The 21,043-nt window shown below is 44.9% G+C and overlaps 1 protein-coding gene across 1 annotated transcript in view; it reads left to right on the forward strand.

The window, feature by feature from the left end:
• The first annotated feature begins 208 nt into the window (after nt 1-208).
• The window catches only part of BMP6 (bone morphogenetic protein 6), an 89,243-nt gene continuing 68,408 nt past the window's right edge, over nt 209-21,043 (forward strand). Inside the window, exon 1 of the mRNA XM_063402067.1 lies at nt 209-937. Coding sequence (XP_063258137.1) covers nt 514-937 — 424 coding nt within the window. The 5' untranslated portion in view covers nt 209-513. The remainder of the gene's footprint in view (nt 938-21,043) is intronic.

The raw sequence follows: 21,043 nt of genomic DNA on the forward strand, positions 1-21,043 counted from the left end.
CCCCGCGGGGCCGCGCTACCTGCGCCCGCTCCCCGCCCCCGAGGAGCGGCCGCCCGCCCCGCTTAGAGGCGGGCGCGCTGCTCATTTGCTTTCGCTGTCAGCAGCCGCGCTCCGGCCAGCCCGCGGGGACCGGGGCTGCAGCCGCAGGAGCCGCTCGCTCTCTCGCTCGCTGGCAGCGAGAAAAGTTTGCAGCTCTTCACCCTGCTCCTTCTGTCCCCGCACGCAGCCCCCGCGGCCCGGCGCGGATCCCCCGGGCGGGGGCATGGCCAGCGGAGCGGCCCGGGGGCGGCCCCGCCGCACCTGAGCGGCGGCGGGCGCGGGGGGCTCGGCGGCGCGCTGCCCCGCGGGCGGCCATGCAGCGCGGCGGGGGCCGGCGCTGAGCGCCCCCGGCCTGGCCGCCCCCCGCCGGCCCGGGCCGAACCCGCCGCGGGGGGGCAGGGCTGGAGGGCGGCGGGCAGCCCCCGGGGACAGCGGGGAGCGGGGACGTCGCCCGCCCGCGCCCGGCCGAGCGCCATGCCGCGCCGGCTGGCCTGGCTGTGCTGCTGCTGGGCGCTGCTGAGCGGCGCCTGCCGCCCCGCAGAGCCCGCGCTGCCCGCCGAGGGCGGGGAGCCGCCGCCCGCCGCCGCCTCGGGCTTCCTCTACCGGCGGCTGAAGTCGCACGAGAAGCGGGAGATGCAGCGGGAGATCCTCTCGGTGCTGGGGCTGCCCCACCGCCCCCGGCCGCTGCCGCGGGAGCCGCCGGCCCCGCCGCCGGGACGGCTGACGGCGGCACCGCGCTTCATGCTGGACCTCTACCACTCCCTGGCCGAGGGCGCGGAGGGCAGCGCGGGCGCGGAGCGCGGGGGCCGCCCGCCCACCCCTGCCCCGCCGCTGCCCAGCCCGCAGGACAGCGCCTTCCTCAACGACGCCGACATGGTCATGAGCTTCGTCAACCTGGGTGAGTGAGGGAAGGAGGGAGTGAGTCCTGGGCTGCGCGGAGCCCGCCCAGCCGCGCACCGCGCCCGTCCCGCCGACACCCCTGGCCCGGGCAGTGCGGACGGGGCTTTGCCGGCGCGACCCACCTGGGACTGCGCGTGTTTCGGCCAGGAGGGCAGCTGACTTCGGGGAAGGGCAAAACCTCTCGCCAGCAGTAAAAAAATAGTATACACCCCAGCGTGCAAAACCTTGACGGGGGAGTGAGAGGAAGAAAAGAAGGAAGAAAAAAAGAATAGTTATTTTTTTTAGTAGTCCTTTTTCTGATGGTAGTGGTCCGAGCCTGTTGTTCAGAGTTAGGCACGCCCTCCTCTCCTTCTTGGGCAGCAGAGCTGGGGTCATGCCAGAGTACAGGTTGTATTCACTCTATACAAGGTCCCACAGCACAGAGATGCTTTTCTGGCTGGAACTAAGTACAGCCACTCCACGGCATCCTCTTCTTCTCCTTTTTAATTTTGTTTGTTTTTAAGGGATCAGAGCTAGTGTGGTGCTGAATATGTGACTCTGTGTAGGGTATGCTGGCGATTGAGCACGGGAACATGATAAAAATCTGTGTCATGTGGAAATCTTGAATCAAGTTCTGTTAGACGTCAACCTGCTCTTCAAACAAATCATCCTGTCAGCGATGTGAAGGGCTCTGAGGCGAGCATTGCAGTGGGAAAGTCATTAGGCTTTTTTACTTAAAGGAACTCTTAATACTATGCAATTGTAAAGAAACAGTGTAATTAGATTCTGCCTAATGTGGATAATGAAAATATTTCAGTTGGCAAATTACAGTTCCTTTTTTTAGGGAATTCCTGTGAAGCTCAAGTCTCTTAGCCGGTCAGCTGAAAACTTTGCCTTTTTAATTGTATTGCCAGAGCTGTGTGCCAGAACAACAACAGCTTGTCTTATTAAAAAAACAAAACCAAACCAAAAAAAACACCAAACCCAATTTGTTGTGTGTTTACTCGTTTGGAGTAGGGATATGTCACTGCAGCAGGAAATTTCTTGGAGCTGCCAGTGCTGGTACAGGTGTTCAATAGCTTTATACCATGCTGTCTGCATCTAGAGCAGGAGCTGATTAATTTTGGTACCTGGTGGAAATCACGTAGTAGCTCAGAAGAGTTGCAAATAGTTGTTTAAGGATTTGTCTACATTGAAACCAACGTGACCACAACTCGTATGGGTACAGCTGAGCTGCCTGAGGTGCTCAGACCTTCCAGGAGGGTGGAGCCCTGTTGCCTCCTTGTATTGCAGGTGTGTACCTGTCAGGGTCTCAGCTGCCTTGTTTAAAGTCAGCTTGGGGATGTTGGGTGGTGCTGCAGTCTCAGAGCTCAGATGTGTTTGATTGAGACATCCTGAAACTGTCCATCAATGGAACCAGTGTGGTTTATGCTCTCAGAAGCTGAGATCTGGGAAATACTGTACCGGTTTCAAGTCCAAAAGGGCACCTACCTCTGTTTTTCTTCCCTCCCAGCCTCCCCAAACTTCTCTGTCCTTTGAATACCCAGAGCTGCTGCTGCTGTCTCTGTTCTTTGCCTTGGGGACTTTCAGGACCTATACTTGGAGCTGTGAATTTAAGGAGTGTAGTGCTGGCTGTAGCTGTCTGTAAGCAACCCCCATGGCACATTTTACTTGAGGGATGTGAAACAAGGTGCCTGCAAGGGGCTAGGCAGCTCCTAAAAGAGCTGATTTCAGGGATAGGGAATAAGCATGTGGTGTTCTAGAAGGTAATTAGCTGTTTATAAAGCACCAGGAGAGTATTATTAGATTGTAGACCTGAAAGTATGTGTTGCTTTTGAAAATAACCCCTTCCACTCATGTGATTCAAATCAGTTCTGATAACTTGAATCTAGACACTTATGTAACAACAAGGAAAATTATTCATGTAATGTAGTAAAATAGTGCAATTGAAACGCTAGTTATGCATCTCAGGAAGCATGAATCAACTGTAGAAATTTCTCATCGGCTTCCAAATCCCTAGTCATAAACCATAATGTCATTTAATGTGATTGTTTGCTACCAGAGTGTTGACAAATCGATGGGCTGGGACTGAACAGCTGTTTGGCTGTTTGCTGTGGCTTCTCTGACATACCAGGGATTTTTTTGGGTCTTTCACCTGTTTATTGACATTTACTTTTCCATTTAATGGTAATTTGGGTCAGAAAACTAGAGGAAGCCTAAGGTTATATTCCAATATAGAAACCAAAGTTTTGATGGGAGAAAGCCAGCTTGTGATCTGTCAGAGTAGCTTATTAGATGAAGTCAGAAATGCAGCAAAAGATGGTGGGATCACTGCAGAAAGGGAAGAATTCTTGATTTCTAGCACACTGACTATTCCAATGAAGTACATGTCAAACAACTCTGAAAACTCCCAGCTGAAGTCTCCGTATAAGTGGACACTGCCAGAATTATTTTAGCTGGGACTTTCTGCGTGTGTCCATAGATACAGTTACTTCTGTTCAGTTAAAATTGACTTCTGAAGAACTTTGTGTTCAACCTTGAAGGCTTCCCTTTCCATTATTGAAGGGGCAACCACCAAAGAGATGTGAGGAGCCCTTGCTGCTCTCTCAGGGTGAGGAGTGTATGGTATCACCTGGGGATGTGTGTGCTTGTGGCTGTGTGGGTGTCAAGTCAGTGTGGGTGACCTGCCTTCAGGTGCTGATGCTGGTTCTGCTGCAGCTTAGAACTAGACAAAAGTTTGGTGCATCTTGTTGGGCTGGACAGGCATCATCTAGGTCAGCTGTGCAGAGGAGTCTGCCTTTGTAATGAGAGTTTGGCGGTGTTGATGTTCTTAGAAGAGCACATTTAATTTTTCCAGCCCTGTAGCTCAAAAAGAGTCACTAGCTTGTAGTCACTGCTGATTTTAAACATGCAGGGCTCCAGCCCTTCCTGAACGATCTACATTCTTCAGTATGGGGACTCAGCAGATGTGTTTTCTGTCTGGGGAAGGCTATGTTTCCATATGTGCTCTGGGTATGAGTCCTCTTTGCAGAGGTCTTGCAAAGCGGAGGGACTTTGGTGAGGTTTTGAATTATTCAGGCAGTGCAGTCTTGTCCCAGTCTCAAAGGTGATGGCGTTCTTGGATATGGTTTCTATTTTTATTTTATTTCTTTTTTTTTTTTTTTTAAGTGAAAAATGAAGGTCACAGAGGTGTGGAGGTTCTTCAGACACAGGTAGTTGCTGTCTTATAGGGAGGACAAAAAATATCACTCTTTGAAATGGGGAGTCTGGGATTTATCTTGCCTGCCTGGTGATGTCTGTAGCGTAGTATGGGCTTACAAGGTGTGGGCAATGATTCCCAGAAGGGCTGATTATAGGGGAGCTTGGTGTGTTCTGGGTTTCCAGGAGATGCTTAGCACTTAGTTTTATAAAGCACCTGGAGAGCAGTATCACACAGGAGAAATAATTTGTTGTTCCCATTATAAGCAAAATCACATGAGATATAAACCAGTTCAGTTAATTTAAATAATAAATTTAATCTATTGGGTTAAATGCCAAAAAATAATTTGACAGAAAATATAACCTGTCCTTGGTAAATCTGGATGCTTTTTTGGGAAGATGATCCTAGGAGTGTCTTTTTTGGGTGTTTTCATTAGGATGAGGCATCTGACAAGGCCTGTTTCTTTTCATTTCCCACATAGGAAGTCTGGATAGCTAGCACAAATGGAAACATCTGCATGGATTCACTGATGAAGCAGGGTACCAAACTTCTGTGCTGTGGAAATGGCTGTACAGCAGGGTTGTGGGAGTGCATTGTGGGCCAGCAGGAGACTTTGTGAAACTGTTCAGCTCTTCTTGTAGGAACAGCCTTGATATAAATGTGTGGCATGTCTTGACACAGTACTGTTGGGAGAATAACATCTGTTAATGTTTCCTGTCTGGAAAATGTACCTTCCTCATGACACCAGATAAGGTTATTTCCTCTTGGCAGAACGGCCCAGGGTTGGTGTGGAGATCTCTCTTAAGACGGTGATGCTGGATTGACAGCTTGACCCCAATGTTCTCAGGCACATCAGTGCTGATGTGAAGGGGATCTGCACTCCATCCTCTGTTTCACCAGCTGGTGTCTTCAGAGTAGTGAAGCAGCAGAAAGCAAGACTCTCAAAGACTTTGCTACTTGCGATGTAGGGTGAAATTCACCTCTCAGCTTCCTGGGACTAAGATAGGATATGTGAAGGCAACCGATAAAGAAGGAATGATCTACTTATTATCTGGGCTGCAGCACGAGGGAAAAGGAGAGCAACGGCCACCTCCTACCTACAACCTGGAGAGGTAATGAACACTCCCTTACCTGGATCTAGTGGTTTACAGGCACAAGAGTAATGTGTGATAAAGTGCACCTCACACTGGGAGTTGATGGGATAATGATCTGCTAGCTTGATCATCTTCTTGAAAGCATCATAAATGAAGATGAAGCTGAAGCATCATAAATGAAGATGAAGCTACATCCCAACTGCATCCAGAATTATTTGTCTGTCATGAAAGGTGCTGTGAAGCAGTCCTGTGTCAGAACATGGTCTTCACCCATATCTTCCTATCCTGGTATCCATCCTGAGAAGAAAAACAGCCAGGCACTTCCTACAATCAAACGCAAGGAATTCAGTGGCAGTCCGAGTTTCTGCCGTGACCCAAATCTGGGGCTGTGATAGCTTTGCAGGAAAAGTCTGAACCCATTAAACCTGTGTCCTGGTTTAGGACAAATTAGGGGAAAATCTCCAAAGGAGCCCCTTAAAGGAAACAAACCTTCACAACTCCTCCCTGCCCCCCCGAGTTCGGGAGGAATTTCCTTGGAGGAAAAAACTTGTTTATTAAGAAACAACAAAAACACTCCCCAACACAAGAAAAACAGCCCGAGATGACAACAAATGTTTTCACCAGTCCAAGAGAGGCTGAACGGCTTGGGCAGTCTGCTGGGGAGGGTGCCAAAGCTTCTCTCAGATGCCAACTCCGGGGGCACTCCTTGACGTTCCCAAATCAAGGTCCAAAGCAGGTCCGATGTCTTCAGAGAAGGGGAGGAAGGAAAGAAGGGGAAAAACAAAACCAGAAAAATGGCAAAAATGCTCAGAAAAGAGCAAAGCTAGCAAAGCAAGCCTAAAGCAAGCCACAGCAAGCAAGAGAAAGCAGCCGCGGGAGGGGCGCGCGGCTATAGACAAAACAAACTGGGAGCACGGGAACAGAAGAACATGATTGGGATACAAAGCATGAAAATGTCCTGTCACCCCAGGACAACCTGCCAGAGAAAAACATCAGAAAAGGTGTGCTTTGGGGTGTGGTACCTGGTTATTCAGCATTGCGGCTTTTTGTTTCAATGAAAATATTCATTGACACAAATGTTAGTATCCAACAGCACTGATTCACTGTACCTTTACTTTTGGAGAAAGGGTTTTCCCTTTTATCATAAGACCCACAGGTCCCTTGGGAGGGCTTCATGCAAAAGGTTGAGGGGAAGATCACCTTTTGCCAGGTAGTCCTGCAGTCAGCACTGAAGCTTCAACACTCTTTGAATTGAGGTTGTGGTGAAAAGCCTCTTCTATTTTTGAATCCCCAAACTCCAAGCAATCCCCATTCTCCCTACAAGGCTTCAAGTGTCTTCTGGGACAAGGATGCTCCCTTTCAGTGCAAGGAAGTTACTTGGAGGTAAATATAAGACTAGTTGTACAAATTCTCTCTCTCTCTCTCCTTGCCTATAAAGCAGCACTTTATGGATGTGATGTCTTACAAACACACTTTTCATCTTTTTGGCAGCAGTCACCTACCAGATTTCCTTCTAGGAACGATCTTGCACAAATCCATAGTACCTTAGTTGCAAGCAATATGCCTTTGTTCTGCACAGCTTTTCACAGGAGGGGAACAGTGCTCCAACATCCTTACACGTGTTTCTAAAGCAGGTGAATTTTTTCACCTGAATGGTTTGATCAGCCCACCTGCCTTTTTCCCAGTACCATGCTTGCTGTTGGGAGATCCGAAATGAGGCAACCAAGATGTCTCAGGGATGTTGCGTGATTGTATTGATGGGACTGTACCATTCATACTGACATCCCATCTGTTTGTACTCTTGGCCACGTGTTGTAAACGTCAAGACATCTACTCAGAGGGACTAACTGGAGTGTGTGAAGCTGGAGATCTGGCTGTGCTGCCAGCTGGCTGTGTACAGCCTCACTTGCTCGGCATGTGAGCAGTGTCCTCCACGTGTGTCCAGAGCAGGCCAGCATTAGAAATCATGAAGCTGATGATGGGAATGAGTTTACTGACTTCTGCCAAGCCTTGTATAGTGGGCTTTGATGCCAAGGCAGATTCCCAAGAGGTGAAGAGCAGCCTTATATTTGCTGTTCAACTGATGCAGTTTGAGATCCTCATTTATGTAGTCTCCTTGAAGTAGCTGCTGCTTGTGAGCTACCTGCTAGTGTGAAGTGCCTGACAACATGATTAAAGAAAGGGCCAATGGTCCTTTAGAAGTCCTCATCTCATCTGGACTTGGAGTTTGAGGGACTGTACTTTGGCTGGGAGCCCTGGAAGATGTGTGGCTCCTGGAAATGCTGCTCTTCAAAACCTGTACTGTTGAAATAAGTGGATGGTCATGTTCGTGTAAGCAATTTATTCAAGTCTGACTGTCATCTGGACTAGGCTACTGGAACCAGACAGTGTGACATTAGTAGGATTATTCTCTGTCTTGTGAAAGCTTTTCAGAGCTTGAGAATTTACAGCCTTATACTTCAACGTTTCACACAATTTTTTCTTCCAGCACCAACAATAACAACAGCAATTTATTGTAATTGTAGAAAGCTAGTATTGCCAAACCAGTCTTGATTACTTCAAGCCAAATTTTTTATCTGTAAATAAATAAAATGTTGCATTTTAAATTAGAAATCCAGGTGTGGGGCTGGTTGTGTTTTGTTGTTGTTGTTGGTTTGTTTTTTTGTTTTTTTTTGTTTTTTTTTTGTTTATAAAAACAGAACTTCCTAGTTCTTTCCCTCAGGAAAAAAATGAAGCTAAACCACTTCTTATAAAAAGGCTTTCTTTTGGCAGTTTTCTTCCAGCTCAACATGCTTTAGCAGAAAATCACTTGGGCAGCTGTCATGGATGTCTTGTGCTGAGCTCCTGCTGGGACTGCTTGCTGCAGGCTTGTACCTCTGCCAGGGAGCTGTGGGTCCTTGCTGGGTCTAGCCCGGTGCATTGCAGTGGTTACACTCTCTCTTGTAATTTTAAATATAAACTTCTAAGCGGTGTTTGTGATTTAGGAGGAAGGAAGGTGGTGTTTAGACTTTCCATGCCATGGAGTCACGATTCTTTTTAGGTCATCTTGCCTTATTGCTAACTTGTAGGGGGTTAGAGGAAGGTATGATTTACTTGGGATGTAAACAGTCCCACTGTGTGTTTCTGCTGTATCCCAGCAGATGCACAGCTATGCTGTGAGGTACAGCCCAGCTACTGATCATTCAGCATTGCCACTTGGCCATTTATATGGCAGTGTGAAGCAAAGAACAAGCACTATTGCCCAAATGGAAAAACGGCTCGTAGCTGAGAGATTCCCATTTGTTACAGCAGGTATCAGACCTCAGGGCCTGGGAGATGGAGGTTAAGGACTGGAAAGCTGTCTTCTGCCCACCTGATCCTTGGAGCCTGGTGTTGGGTCACACCTAGATTCCCTGTTTGATGGGGCAACAGTTTTAAACTCAAAGAGGGTAGGTTTAGATTGGATATAAGGCAGACTTTTTTCCAGCAGAAGTAGTGAAACACTGAAACAGGTTACCCAGAGGAGCTGTGGATGCCCCATCCTTGGAGCTGTTCAGCGTCATGTTGGATGGGGCTTTGAGCAATCTGTTCTACTGAAAAATGTTCAGGCTCATGGCAGGGATTGGTCTGGATGACTTTTGAAGATCTGTTCCAGCCCAAATTTCCTGGAATTCTAAGTGGGAATTGAAAGGGCACTTGGGACTGGGATTCTGTAGCCATGATATCTGAGGGTGAGGAGACGTGCCTGAAAAACATTCAGTGAGTCGTTTCTTTCCACCTTTTTTCAGTCGTGGCTGGCAGAGGATGAGGAGTGGTGCCTTGTGCAGAGCTGCAGCACTTGCAGCAGGGGTGGCTGGCAGCAGCACACCAAGTGACCCTGCACCCAGAGCAGGCTCCCACACAAGGGCTTTGGGAAGGGCATGGGGCTGCAGGGCTGTTGCAGGAGAAAAAAGCTTAATTAAAGAAGCTGAGTCCCTGTGGGATTGCAGGGGTGTTTAACACCTCGTAATGGACTTTGATTCCTAAAACCTGCTGTGGATTTGGGCTGGCATTTCCTGAACTTTCAGTTACTTAAGAGACAGTCTTGTAGTGTTGGGTAGAGTTTTGGAATGGATTTTTTTGTTTGTTTGAGTTTTGGTTGTTGGGTTTTTTTGGTGATGTAATGAGATTTTTTTTTGTTGTTGTTTGTTTGGTTTTTTGTTTGTTTTTTTTGGTTTTTTTTTTTTTGGTTGTTGTTGTTAAGGGCACAAGGATTTTGACAGCGCTGCTTTCAGCTCTTTTTATTTTATGTAGCAGTGTTCATCATAGCACAATGACAGAATTGAATCAATGGTAGCAACAGTGGGAACTTTTGGCAAAAAAGGATAATGTAGACAGAGCCGAAGTGTTCTGCTAACTAAAACAGTAGCTGTATTTTTCAGAGAGCTAGACATGACTGTTTTGATCCAATGTGGTGTTAATCACAAGAATACATAACTGCTTTCCTGTGAACTTTCCCCTTAAAAATATCCAATGATATCACCTGATGTTTTGCACGAATGCTCAGTATAACCAGAATTTAGAACAGCTGGCTCCATATAAACTTGGAACATTCATAGGTCAAATATTAGTGTATAAATAAAAACATTTTGAAAATGAAAACAGAAGCACAGTATTGGAAATATACTGAATGTGCAGATGTACTTCATGGCTTGAATAGCTTTACAAATTAATCAAGACAGTGTTAACACTTGTTCTGAAGAGTCAAATTTCCTGATAGTAAATGAGAGAGTGTTTTCAAACAGTATCCCAAAGATGTGTTATTCCATGTATGTTAATGGTTGTTTGCAGTGTGAGAAATGTATGAATTGGCTATTTGAAGCACTCTTTTAATGAATATATATTTGTTCAACCCAAAATCTTGTCAAACTGAGATCTACAGCTTCTTTTATCAAGTGCAGGCTGTAAAATGTGCCATGTTTAAAGCATGCACAGGGATGTTTATGTTGAAGTGTACTGCTGCAGCTTTCTTATCTTGTCGCTCACCGCATCGCGTTCGTATGGAGTGTATAGTCAAGGTATTAGACACTCTGTTTGTACAAGGGCTAAAGGGTGACATAATGTCTATTGAAGCACAAGTGTTAAGCTCCACACCAGGCAACAAAGAGCACTTAAAAAATGAGAACTGATTAGAGCTCATGAGCAGGGTCTGATAGTCACACATGTAAGCCAAGAGGTGTTGGAGGAGGAAAGGGTCTGCAGCTATGGTGTGAAACAGATGTGTCTTCTTGTATCCTTGTCTCTCTTGGGCTTTCCAGACCACTTGAGAGAGAAATCTGGAAGAGTAAAGCTCTTAGCAGTCAATTCCAGTCTTTTTGGAAGGAATAAAATTATCCAAATAAGTTGGAAAATAACGTTTAACTGTAACTAATGTGTACAAGGTGCAAAAGACTTGTCTGCTTCTGCATTTGTAAACTCTGTAATAATACAAAATTGTTTGAATATTAACACTTGCTGCAGCTTAACTTCTGTATTTTTCAAACTGCTTTAAAATATCTGGATAAAGGTTCTGTATCAGGGATTAAAGAAGTGGTCAGAGCTTTAATTCCTCATGGCACAGAGGTGCAAGCTCCCTCTGCCCAAATTCAGATGAGCAGAGGTAGAGGCAGCAGTCTTTAATCACCAGATGCTCTGCAGGTAAAAAGCAGGAGGCACTTCCTATTTCACTAATCATGGGCTTCCCATTCACATTTCTTCACTACTTTTGGCCACACCGGTGGTGTGGTGCAGGAAGAGGTCTTACACACTTTTAATGTACCTGAGTCTTCATAATGATGCCAAGCCTGGTTCTTCAAAACATTTGTGTGCAAGCCTAGACATGTGTGCACAATTTTGATGCAAAATAGTAGGAGGATAGTTCTAAAATTTAATCCTGATTTGAAACTCATGTTTTAATATCTACACAAAGATTTGATCCACAAATGCAGAATCCAGGTGCTCCATTTAAATGATGAAGGCTGGCAAAGAAACCCTGCATCTTAGAAAAGCAGCGGCCTCTCTTGCCCACAAACCTTCATCCTGAGACAGCATTTCAAGAATGCAGACCTTTCTGCTTAATTATTGTAACATCAAACATCTTTGACATGAAAGGGACCAAGCAGTGGCTATGCAAGATAATGACTTGTTTATAAAAATAATTTAAACAGCATATGAAAAGGATAAACATGCATGTCCTGCCAAAATTCACTGTATGTTCTGCAGGCTTTGGTGATTGTGAATCTCTTGGCTTGCTCTTTCAATTTTTTTTTAAATTTTTTTTAAACCCAGAAAGTAAAAAGGCAGAGGGGGAAGAGAGTGAAGAGAAATGAAGGGAGACTTAAAAAAAAAAAAAGAGTTCTCTTATTTAAGGAAGCTCCAACTTATTATGCTATGGAAGATAGCTGGAGAGAAAATACATTTGTTTAAAGTACCACAATAGATTTTCTCTTTGAGATGTCTGTGTCTTGTCTCTTGCATGTGATGGTTTTTCCACTTTAATGATTGTAGCAGCTGTCCTGTCCAAATATGTTCCATTCTGCAGGATATGTAATGCTCATTACTTGCTAGACAATATCAAGATACTACTCTGTCTCTTATTCAGAACCTCAAAACACTTCATAAGCATTGAAATCTCACAGTGCGCTCTGACAAATGTAATTCACTCTTATACTGATTTTCCAAATAACTAAGCTGAGGCTCGGAGATTGTGACTGGACCAGAACTGTGATGAGGTCCCTGAAATTCTTGCTTCTGGTCCTGCAATCTCACCATGAGCCTACGTGCTGTTTTACTGACCTGGCCTGTCCTCCAGTGGCTCACGGAGCCAGTGAAACAAGAGGGTCTTATTTGGTGAGCCCTGTCTTTTTTCAGGTGGCAGCATGAATCAGCTGGAGCGTACAGGTTCTCACTTGGCTTAGGCTTTAACTCTTCCTGCTTGTGAACCTTGCTTATCAGTGTTGCACAGTCTGTGCCTTCTGCAGCCACGCTCCATTAGGGACATAGCTCTTCAGACATCCTTGCTAACAGCTCAACATAGGAAAGGTGAAAGAGGTCACAGGCTAGCATGTTTCACTTGGAATTATCAGAGAGCCTGATAAAGTTTTGGTAGACTTTTGGTAATGCCTATGCTGCAGGGAAGCTAATAGAAGTTCTTTCAAGTTAACTGACTGTTCTGTTGAGAAATTTCCCTTAGGAACGCAGTGTAACCGCTGAAGTCGGTATAATGACTCCTTTATGTCTCAGAAGCTACTGGGATTGGGTCTGCCTGATACTTTCGCTATCTCTAGTCTCAGTAAAAACAGTTTTATGGGGTCCCAAAACAGTCTGTTGCTTCTGGCAGCCAGAGGGCTGGCAGCTCCGATGCACTCAGGCTTGAAGAGATAGTTCATTAATTCATGGCACTTTCCAGAACAAACATGGCAAACCTCCTCTGAAATAACAGACGGTAAATCCTCCTTGTCACTCAAGACTGCACATTTATCTTCAGAAGGGGGCTGTGAAAGAAGCTGTCCATCTCCCAGTGAATGAAAAAATAGAAGAAGAATTGTGCATTGTGTCATGCTTGACATGGTGAAGCTTTGGGGTGGAATAACAACAAACCTTTCCTCCCATCTTAGCCCTGTTAAGTGTGGACAGAAACCAAGCAATGCCCACTGGGCAGGCTATCAGATGGCATAAACTGTCATAGCTCTTTGCTAGGGATCCCTGGTGGGAATGCCAGCACTTTTTGCTCCTTCTTTGACTCTTTTTGGGAAGGTGGGTGTCAGCATCTCTCAGCTTCAGCTCCTCAGGGATAGGACCTCTGGTCTCTCTGTGCTGGGAGACGTGTGAAGGTTGCTGCAAGCCGGGGTTGCTCGGAGCGCACAGATGTTTTGTGCAGCTTGTTATTTTCTATGTTGGAGGTTATGAGTCAGATTACTGTTACCAAAATGTTTATGTGAAATCATTTCTGAGTCATATATTTGCATCATATACAACCTGTCTGACAATCAAAACATTCAGGGCTCAGCTAATGATTATACTAAGTTTTCCAACACTCTGCTCCAACATAACATAATTACATGGCAGAGTGCAATATATTATTTTGACAGAGTTCTTCATGCATCTTGTTATGTCAGAATATCATCATTGCTATTATTTTAAATTATCAGAGTTTGTTGCATGAAACAAAGCTAAAAATAGCGTGAGACAGTCCCTCAGAAACAAAACGCCCTGCAAATGTTCCTGGCCTCTTTCAGTCCCCCCAAAAAACATATTTCAAGAAGTTGCATAGTACTTTTAAGTTTATTCTCTCCAGAGAGTTGCTTGATCAGGACTTATTGATTTAATTGACAGATTAGCTGTGGACATTTGCCTGAAGAAATCATTTGGTGCCTGTGGGACTGCTTGGTAGTTTCTCTAAAATACATTTTTTAAGATAGAACCAGAGTATTTTTAGCAGCATAGAGTGTCTAAACTACAACTTAATGCACTTTATGTTTTTCTGTTGTGTGAGCTCTAACATAAATAGGAATTGCTTACAAACGTATTCTGAACAACTAGGGTGAGCATTTAAAATTACACTTGCCTTCAGGTGTGTGAGAACTCAGTGGGAGTGTTTGCCACCATGTTCCAGTGAATGCAGTAACTCCTCTTTACCAGTTTATTCTAGAGCAGGATGGGGAAAACTGAAGCATGCCCCAGCTCTGTGCTGAGGTAATGGTCAAGGAGATGAAAAGTGCATAGGGGCAAAGGGCTGCTCTTTTCTTTGTCTTGAAATACATGCTCATGAAAAAGCATGTGAATGTTGAAATGGAAAATGATGTTAGGGCTGACTTTGGTTTACAATCTTTTGGAATTGGTGTTGGGAGTGCAATTAAAAGTGTAAAGGGCACAGGCAGGTCCCTTTAAATACAAAATATCATTGTGTTTCATTGCTCTTACTGAGCTGGCAGGGTGCAAAGTGCAGGATGGATTATGATGGCATTCTTTATGTTCCTAGTGAAAAAAAAAAGTGTGAGCAGTACAGTAGTGGACTTTCCTGGGCTGTGCTGAGTAATTAGGGAGCCTGCATTTGGAGCAATAAAAGCATCCCTGTATAGTATTAGTGAGCACCATCTTTGCTTATGCACTCTCCTTAGCCAGCATCAGTGGCAAATACATAATTGGTCTATGAGGACCAATATATTGTGAAGTGTAGTGGAAAATGCCAAAATAAAATTTCAGTTGGATGGAGTCCATTTGTCCTGTGCTAATTTCTAGCCCTGTAAACAAACACAGCTGCTGAACGTAGAATCAGTGCTCGGAGAGGTTAAAAACAGTGATGCATTGCGAGTGAGATCACAGCAGAAAAAAATATGTAACACATGAGGCTGCAGTAAGGATTAAGACTCTCTCCAGCTCTGAAAAATTGTTTCTGTTTATATATTTTTATCTATTTATGATGCTTAGTATGTAGATTACTGTTGATTGTCATACCATTCAGCTGGGACAGTCAGCATATTACGTATTGATGAGCCAGTTACCATTAACTTCTGCAAAAGAGTGAATTGGCAACCAAAGGCTTCATGAATGTATATGTATGTATTTTATATTTCTCTCTTTTATACCTATATATATCATCCATTTGGTCATCTGGGCTTTGTTGTTATTTGTTTATGAATATGAAGGATCCATGCAGGTAGGTTTGCCTGCCACTTCATCTTAATTAAAATGTCTTTAGGAGCACTGCAGTACTGAACAAGGAACATGAGACTTCAAACATTAGAAATCTCAGGGCCAAGCCTGCTAGGTCATTGGCAAAGTAGCAGCACTTACACTGTAATTTGTCTCATGGCTCAGTTATATGTTTTGACATCCCTGAGCTGACTAATTGCTCTGGGGAAAAAAAGAATCTTGGTTACTGTAGTAGAAAAGAGTGTTTCCAACCTCTTCTGTCCATCAAATCTCTTATCTAGGGACAGCTGCATGGTCATCTCCAGAGCTGGCAGAGTAGGGCACTTTTGAACAGCATCAGTTTTAATGTTTTAGGCGTTTAATAGCTATCCTGGGGCTTTGACTCGTGGTAGGTGCTTCACTCCATGCTCTTGCACAGCACATGTTGGTGCCTTCCTCTTCAGAAGCCTCCTGGTGCTGCAGGAATAATTGGGTGTTCGTGTTGCTGTGCACTGGACTCGTGCCATCATGGATTTTGTCATGTCTGCAGAACACGACTGGGGTCCATCAGTGGCCTGGGTTCTGGAAACTCTCCTAGCCCCTACCCCAGCTCAGCTACAGGCTGGCATGGAGCATTTAAATCTCAAACTGTCAGTCTGGCACATTCCATAAACACTAAATTGACTCAGAGGGGCTAAGTCTAGTGCTATAAAACATACTGTTCAGGTATTATTGCCAAGGAAAAAAATTACCTGTAAATAGCAGACTTACAGCATAGGGGCTTGTTTCTGTGCTTATGCTTTTTACATTTCCATCTTTGCATCAGCTTGGCAAGAAGGTAACTTAAATGTCAAAACTATTTTTTGTAAATATATGCATTATTGAATCTCTTACTCATAAGGCAAATAGTACTTTAAACCCATACAAAACAGTTGAAGCTATATATATTTTCTCACTACTGAATTTGGCTTTTAATAACTTGGAGTGAACTGTCCAAAATAAAGTTAGGAATCAAGGGCACTTTATTTTCCAGCTAGTAACATATGTATTCTTGGCTTTGCGCTGTACCAATCTGAGATGGAAGAAAACCTGGACTTGTACTACAGATCCTCTCAGCAATCAAGAAGAAAGAAATACCATAGTTAAATAAACTCATTATTTTAAAATTAATGAAATTTTCTAAAACTGTATGAAGCTACAAAAAATATGAAGGACTACTAGGAGACTGTGGAGGCTTTGATATCAAACAGTGGTTTTCTAATGCGCTTCTCCTGCTGGAAGTGCAGCCTTGTGCCAGAGTCAGAGGCAGCAGTTACACAGAGAAAAGATTTCACTGAGGAGTAAGGACAGCAAAACTTGCCCTCAGCACGTACAGACAAAACCTCAGCTGAGGTTAGGGATTGTGTACTAAGCCCAGGTCATAGCAGCCTGGAAGGAGACGCTTGCTGTCCTTTGTGGGTTTCATGGTTTGTCTCCATGTCATGGATTTTCTTGCCCCGCTGCCCTCCTGCCTGCAGGAAGTTACTCGAGGTTGGTTCTGGATCTGAAAGATAAAGTGGGAAAAGTTGCATCAGGAAGTCATGCAGACAAGAGCTTGTTACTGAAGAGTGCCTGGCCAGTGCTCTGCCATCGCGTCCTGTGGGATCCACTTTGTGGCTGTCTTATTGCTCCCTGCCACTTGCTCAGTGTCAGAGCCACTGTAGCAGAGGTCTTCACTGCTTTTGCTTTGCCCTCTGTGCAGCAGGAGTTCCCTGAGCATGTGGGTGTGTTCGGGCTAACTGGGATGCAAAGAAGCAAGAAAGAGGAAGAGGGGAATCCTCAGCAGAATTGCATACGATCTGCCATCCCCGATTTCAGTTCAAGCTTGTAAGTCAATTATCCAGCAATTCAGATCATCTCTGGCTGGGTTGCAGGGTATTTGCCTTCCACTGTGTGTGGCATGAAGGACACACATTGCTGCTTCTGCCCTTTCTTGTTGAGTAAACCCAAGCTGTACTCGAGGAGAAAAAAACCTGTTGGAGTGTTTTCTGGGACAGCTGGGCTGTGAAAGCTGCTTTGGTTATCTGAGGCTGAAGTACGTGTGAAGTACAACTGGGGAAGACCCCTGAAAAAAGGCAGCGCTTGGAACGTTGGATACATTCACAAGCAAAATATGAAAGACTCCACCAGAGTTGTAGTAAATGCAGCAGCTGGTCATGGGTGGGTCATGTCCAGAAAATCACTTGGACTGGCCATGCATGCCTGATTTCATGGGCATGAAAGAGAGGAGAAAGTCTGGAGAAGGAGGAATGAACTGGACCAGAGAGAGAGTCGTGGCTCTTGCCTGTACAGGCAAGTGAATTTGAGGGATGGTGACTAAGAGATTCTGGTTTTCTAAAAATAATGCTTTCCACTGACTGAAACCACAGCTCTTGCTGATGCAGCTTTTGATTATTTTACCTCTTATTCCGTCTTTCCTAGTTTGCATGATTCAGACTTATGTAAACACTGGTGATGGTGCCTCACTGCGGTGAGAGCAGTGCTGTGTGAAAGAGACAACGTTCACAGGGCAGGAGAGTTGTCCTGAAAGCCTTTTTGTCCATGAGACCCCCTGTGCATCCTCAAGCAGCTGCTGGAGTGAGGGGTCAGATATCTCTGTTTGGTGGTGCCCAGAAGAGAAGTCTGAAGAAAATGATGCTGCTTTCTTTTCTTGTAGTGTCCTCTCCTACAAAACTTCATCATAATGACTTTTGTTCTTTCTTGTTAAATGCAGTGTATGTGAAAAGGCTGCTGAGAATGGGGTGCCTCGGGTTATCTTTAAACACAAGCCTTAAGGAAAAATTGAAACAACAGATGAATAGAGTGGTTGTGGTTTAACTTGAACCATAAATACTATTTTCCTTTTCAAATATGTTTTTGGAAGGTGAGGGGAAACCAATTATGATTGAGTTTAAAGCAAGCAGACTATTCCTATGTGTGATTCATCTTGACCAGCTGTTTCTTCGTTTTTAAGTCATTCTGCTTGTGTTGCATTCATTCCCTGAGCTTATTTTGTTAACCTTGCCACCTGAACAAATTAAGCACATGTCTTCATGTGGTGTTCCCTTAATTATGTACCTGCTGGTCACAGTTGGGACACCTATATTTGCATCTGCTTCTTTGTGTAGCCAGAGGACAATTAATGCTGCAGGTTTTTTCCCAACCTTTGAAAACCTTTTTTTTGGGTATTGTGCAGATTATATTAAATCACTTCAATGTCCTGTTTTTCCATCATTTTGGCATTTCTCTGTGTGCTTGGAGAACAGAGGTAGTAAGCTAGAGTACAACAGTTGGTACTTTCTTTAGCAGTGGTGGTGAACACAAGAAGTCCAAGTCAGAACTAGAAAGACAAATTCATGTTAGGACTAGGAAGGACCCACAGAACTATTGAAAACAAAGATGTTGTAGGTGTTTTGTCCAGCAAGCTCCACAGAAACCTGTTCCAGTTTTCCTCCGTGTCTTGCAGGTCATAAGATTCCAGCCAGCTGCCCTGGAAAAAAAAAAAAAAAAAAAGTAGGAGTGAAGACGTGAAAGCCAGCACCTGCAGCTGTAGGCTGCTGGGGAAGATGTGCTGGGAGTGGGAGAGGCCAGCAGTGCCACTGCTGGGTCCTCACAGCAGTGCAGCAGCTGTTAGCTGGTGTTCCCAGGTGGATGTGAGCTGTTCTCAGTGTTACAGAGGGAAGAGAAAATACCTAACGTGCAAACTCCTCCTGCTGCTTTGATTTGAGGAAAATTTCATCTCTGGTCCTGGCCTTAGCATATGAGAGATTGTCAGTAATTCACCAATGGGGTCTGAGCAGGCTCTTGCCCCACAAGAGACACTGAGGCTCTCTAGCTTGGGTCAGTACTTGATGCTTCTTCACACGGCCACAGGAAAAGGTTCAGATTGTTGGTGCAAGTCATGAAATGTGGGACTGCTACAGTGTAACTATGGGCCAGATGAGCAGGGGAAAAAGAGTGATCTCCTCCCACTTGATTGTGCTCTAGCAGCACTGACAAATTTGACACCTCTGTCCTCATTTTCCAAGTTTCAACTTCCCATTTCAGAAGCTGCAGGAGCAGTGGTTAAGTAGGACAAAGCACACCTCAGCTCTTATCCCAGTTTTTCATGTGGATGTGTGCATGTGGTGCTCACACTCTCTTCCCCTCCTGCTCAACACCCTCAGCTTTCTGTCAGGAAAATCTAATCCTTTGCAGTGCAAAGGTGTTGGAGGCAGCTTGTGAGAGATGTAGAACACAGGTACTGTGTATTGGCTGTGGGGGGAAGGATCTGCTAGTTGAAATTTGGCTTTTTGTTCTGACTTGTGACATCTCTATTGGTATAACAATACAAGTGTTACTATTGGTAGGAGCAGTGACTGAACACTGTTCAGTGAATGCCCCAGACATGAGCGTTGGTTTAGATAAAGCTTGACTTTATATCCTTCTTACGTATATGGTGGAGAACAGACTCAAAGATCTCCAACTGCATGCAAAATTTCTTTGAGTGCCATGTGGCCAGTAGGTACCCTGTGCGAGAGTAACTGGTGTGTCAAGAAAATGAGACAGCTTCATGATAGTGGGGGAAAAAGCCCTAGGGTTTAACTGGAACAGCATTAACAGATTGTCTCTTCGAATGCAATCAGCAAGCAGTAAGTGTTGTTAAATAGATACAAAATTCAAGTGACTTTACTCTTAATAAAGAAACAGCTAAATAAATATTTCAAAAAAACAGTGAAGTCAAATTGCAATAAATTTTATTGTTTAGTGCACTTTTAAGGCCCCAGGACAGCAATGTATCTTCATTCAGGAAAGCACTTAAGCACATGCTTTCCTGAATAGGGACAGTCTAAGGCTTATACTTAAGTGCTTTCCTGAATGTGGGCCAAAGCCTCCTAAGAGTTTATTTTAAAGACACTCTGCCCTTAATTAAAACACTTGGTCAAATGTAACAATTAGGTGTCAGCTTGCTTACTGTCACACAGCAACCTTCTGTAACAGCAGGCGGTAGCACTCTACAATGACTGAGGTCAGGAAGCAAAGACTCCTTCATCAGTTGACACTGTGAGAGGAAACTCAATTTTTATGGGCCTCCCAATAGTTCCCTCTGGCAAGTGCTGGCAATCTAAAATAAATTGAAGAGTTTGGGGCCACTTCTCTGCCAAGAAGTGGCCCCAAACTGTTTACAGGGTCTGCAGTGGAACCAGCCTGAGCTCAAGGCTTCTCCCTGCCGCAGCAGTGCTGAGCAGCACTGGAGCTCTTGCTGGTGCCGCCAGTACGCGTGGTTGGACCTCAGTCATTCTGCCAGGTGTTCTGTTCCATTTACTGAGACCTTAAGTTTTTATTTGATCGTTCCTCACAAGCATCCTGCTCTTTTTCTCACTCAGGTGGCTGGGAGCCAGTTGTGCTAATGGTACTATCAGATGTGCTGGGGAAAGTGGAGTCATTGCAGTGCTGCTTCTCCTCGATCCGGGGTCCTGGTTGGCTCTGAAATGTAGATGAAGCAGTGGTGGTTCCTCCTGCCCTTCCCTGCCTTGTGTGTTTGATGCTTCCCACCTGGAGGAGCAAAAGTTTCCAAAGTAGTTAGGAAGTTGCCTTACTGGGAGGGAAAAGTGTGACCTGGTCAGACTAGTAATTGTGAAATGAAGTTATTCTGGAACATGTTGTCAAGGAGCCCTTGTTCCCCAAGAAGATGGCCTTCAAGCATCTCCTGTTGTGCCAGGAAACATGGAAAAGTAAGGTTTTTATTCCAGCAGCTCGGAGGCAGACAGGTGACTGATGGGAGGATTTCCCTACAGAGCTCACCTCCGGTGAACTTGAAAGTCACCTGTCCAGAAGCCATTTTGGTGAAGTGTTGGAAGTTGTGTTGAATTCCTGCCTTATTGCAGTCTCAGCTGTCCCATGAATGAGGAAATTCACTCTTTGGTTTTCCTGAGGAGCTGGACTTTAAATATAAAGTGTGTATGGTTTGAAAGCCTGTTGCAGTCTCCTTCCCTCATCTTAGTACGCCTGCCTTCCACCTCATATCTAAAGCAGTTCAGTGTCTTCCCCACTTCTGCTGTCCTTTTGAGTTGACTCTGTTGTTACGATGGTTGCCCTGTCTCACTTATTTTTATATTCTTTGCTCCAAATTTGTGATCTGTAATTGTGGGTAGCTCACAGAAATTCAAGCTGTTGCCTTCTTGTGTGTGGTTCTTCTGAGTGA

The sequence above is a fragment of the Prinia subflava genome, chromosome 1 (genome assembly GCF_021018805.1).
Source record: "Prinia subflava isolate CZ2003 ecotype Zambia chromosome 1, Cam_Psub_1.2, whole genome shotgun sequence".
NCBI lineage: Eukaryota > Metazoa > Chordata > Aves > Passeriformes > Cisticolidae > Prinia > Prinia subflava.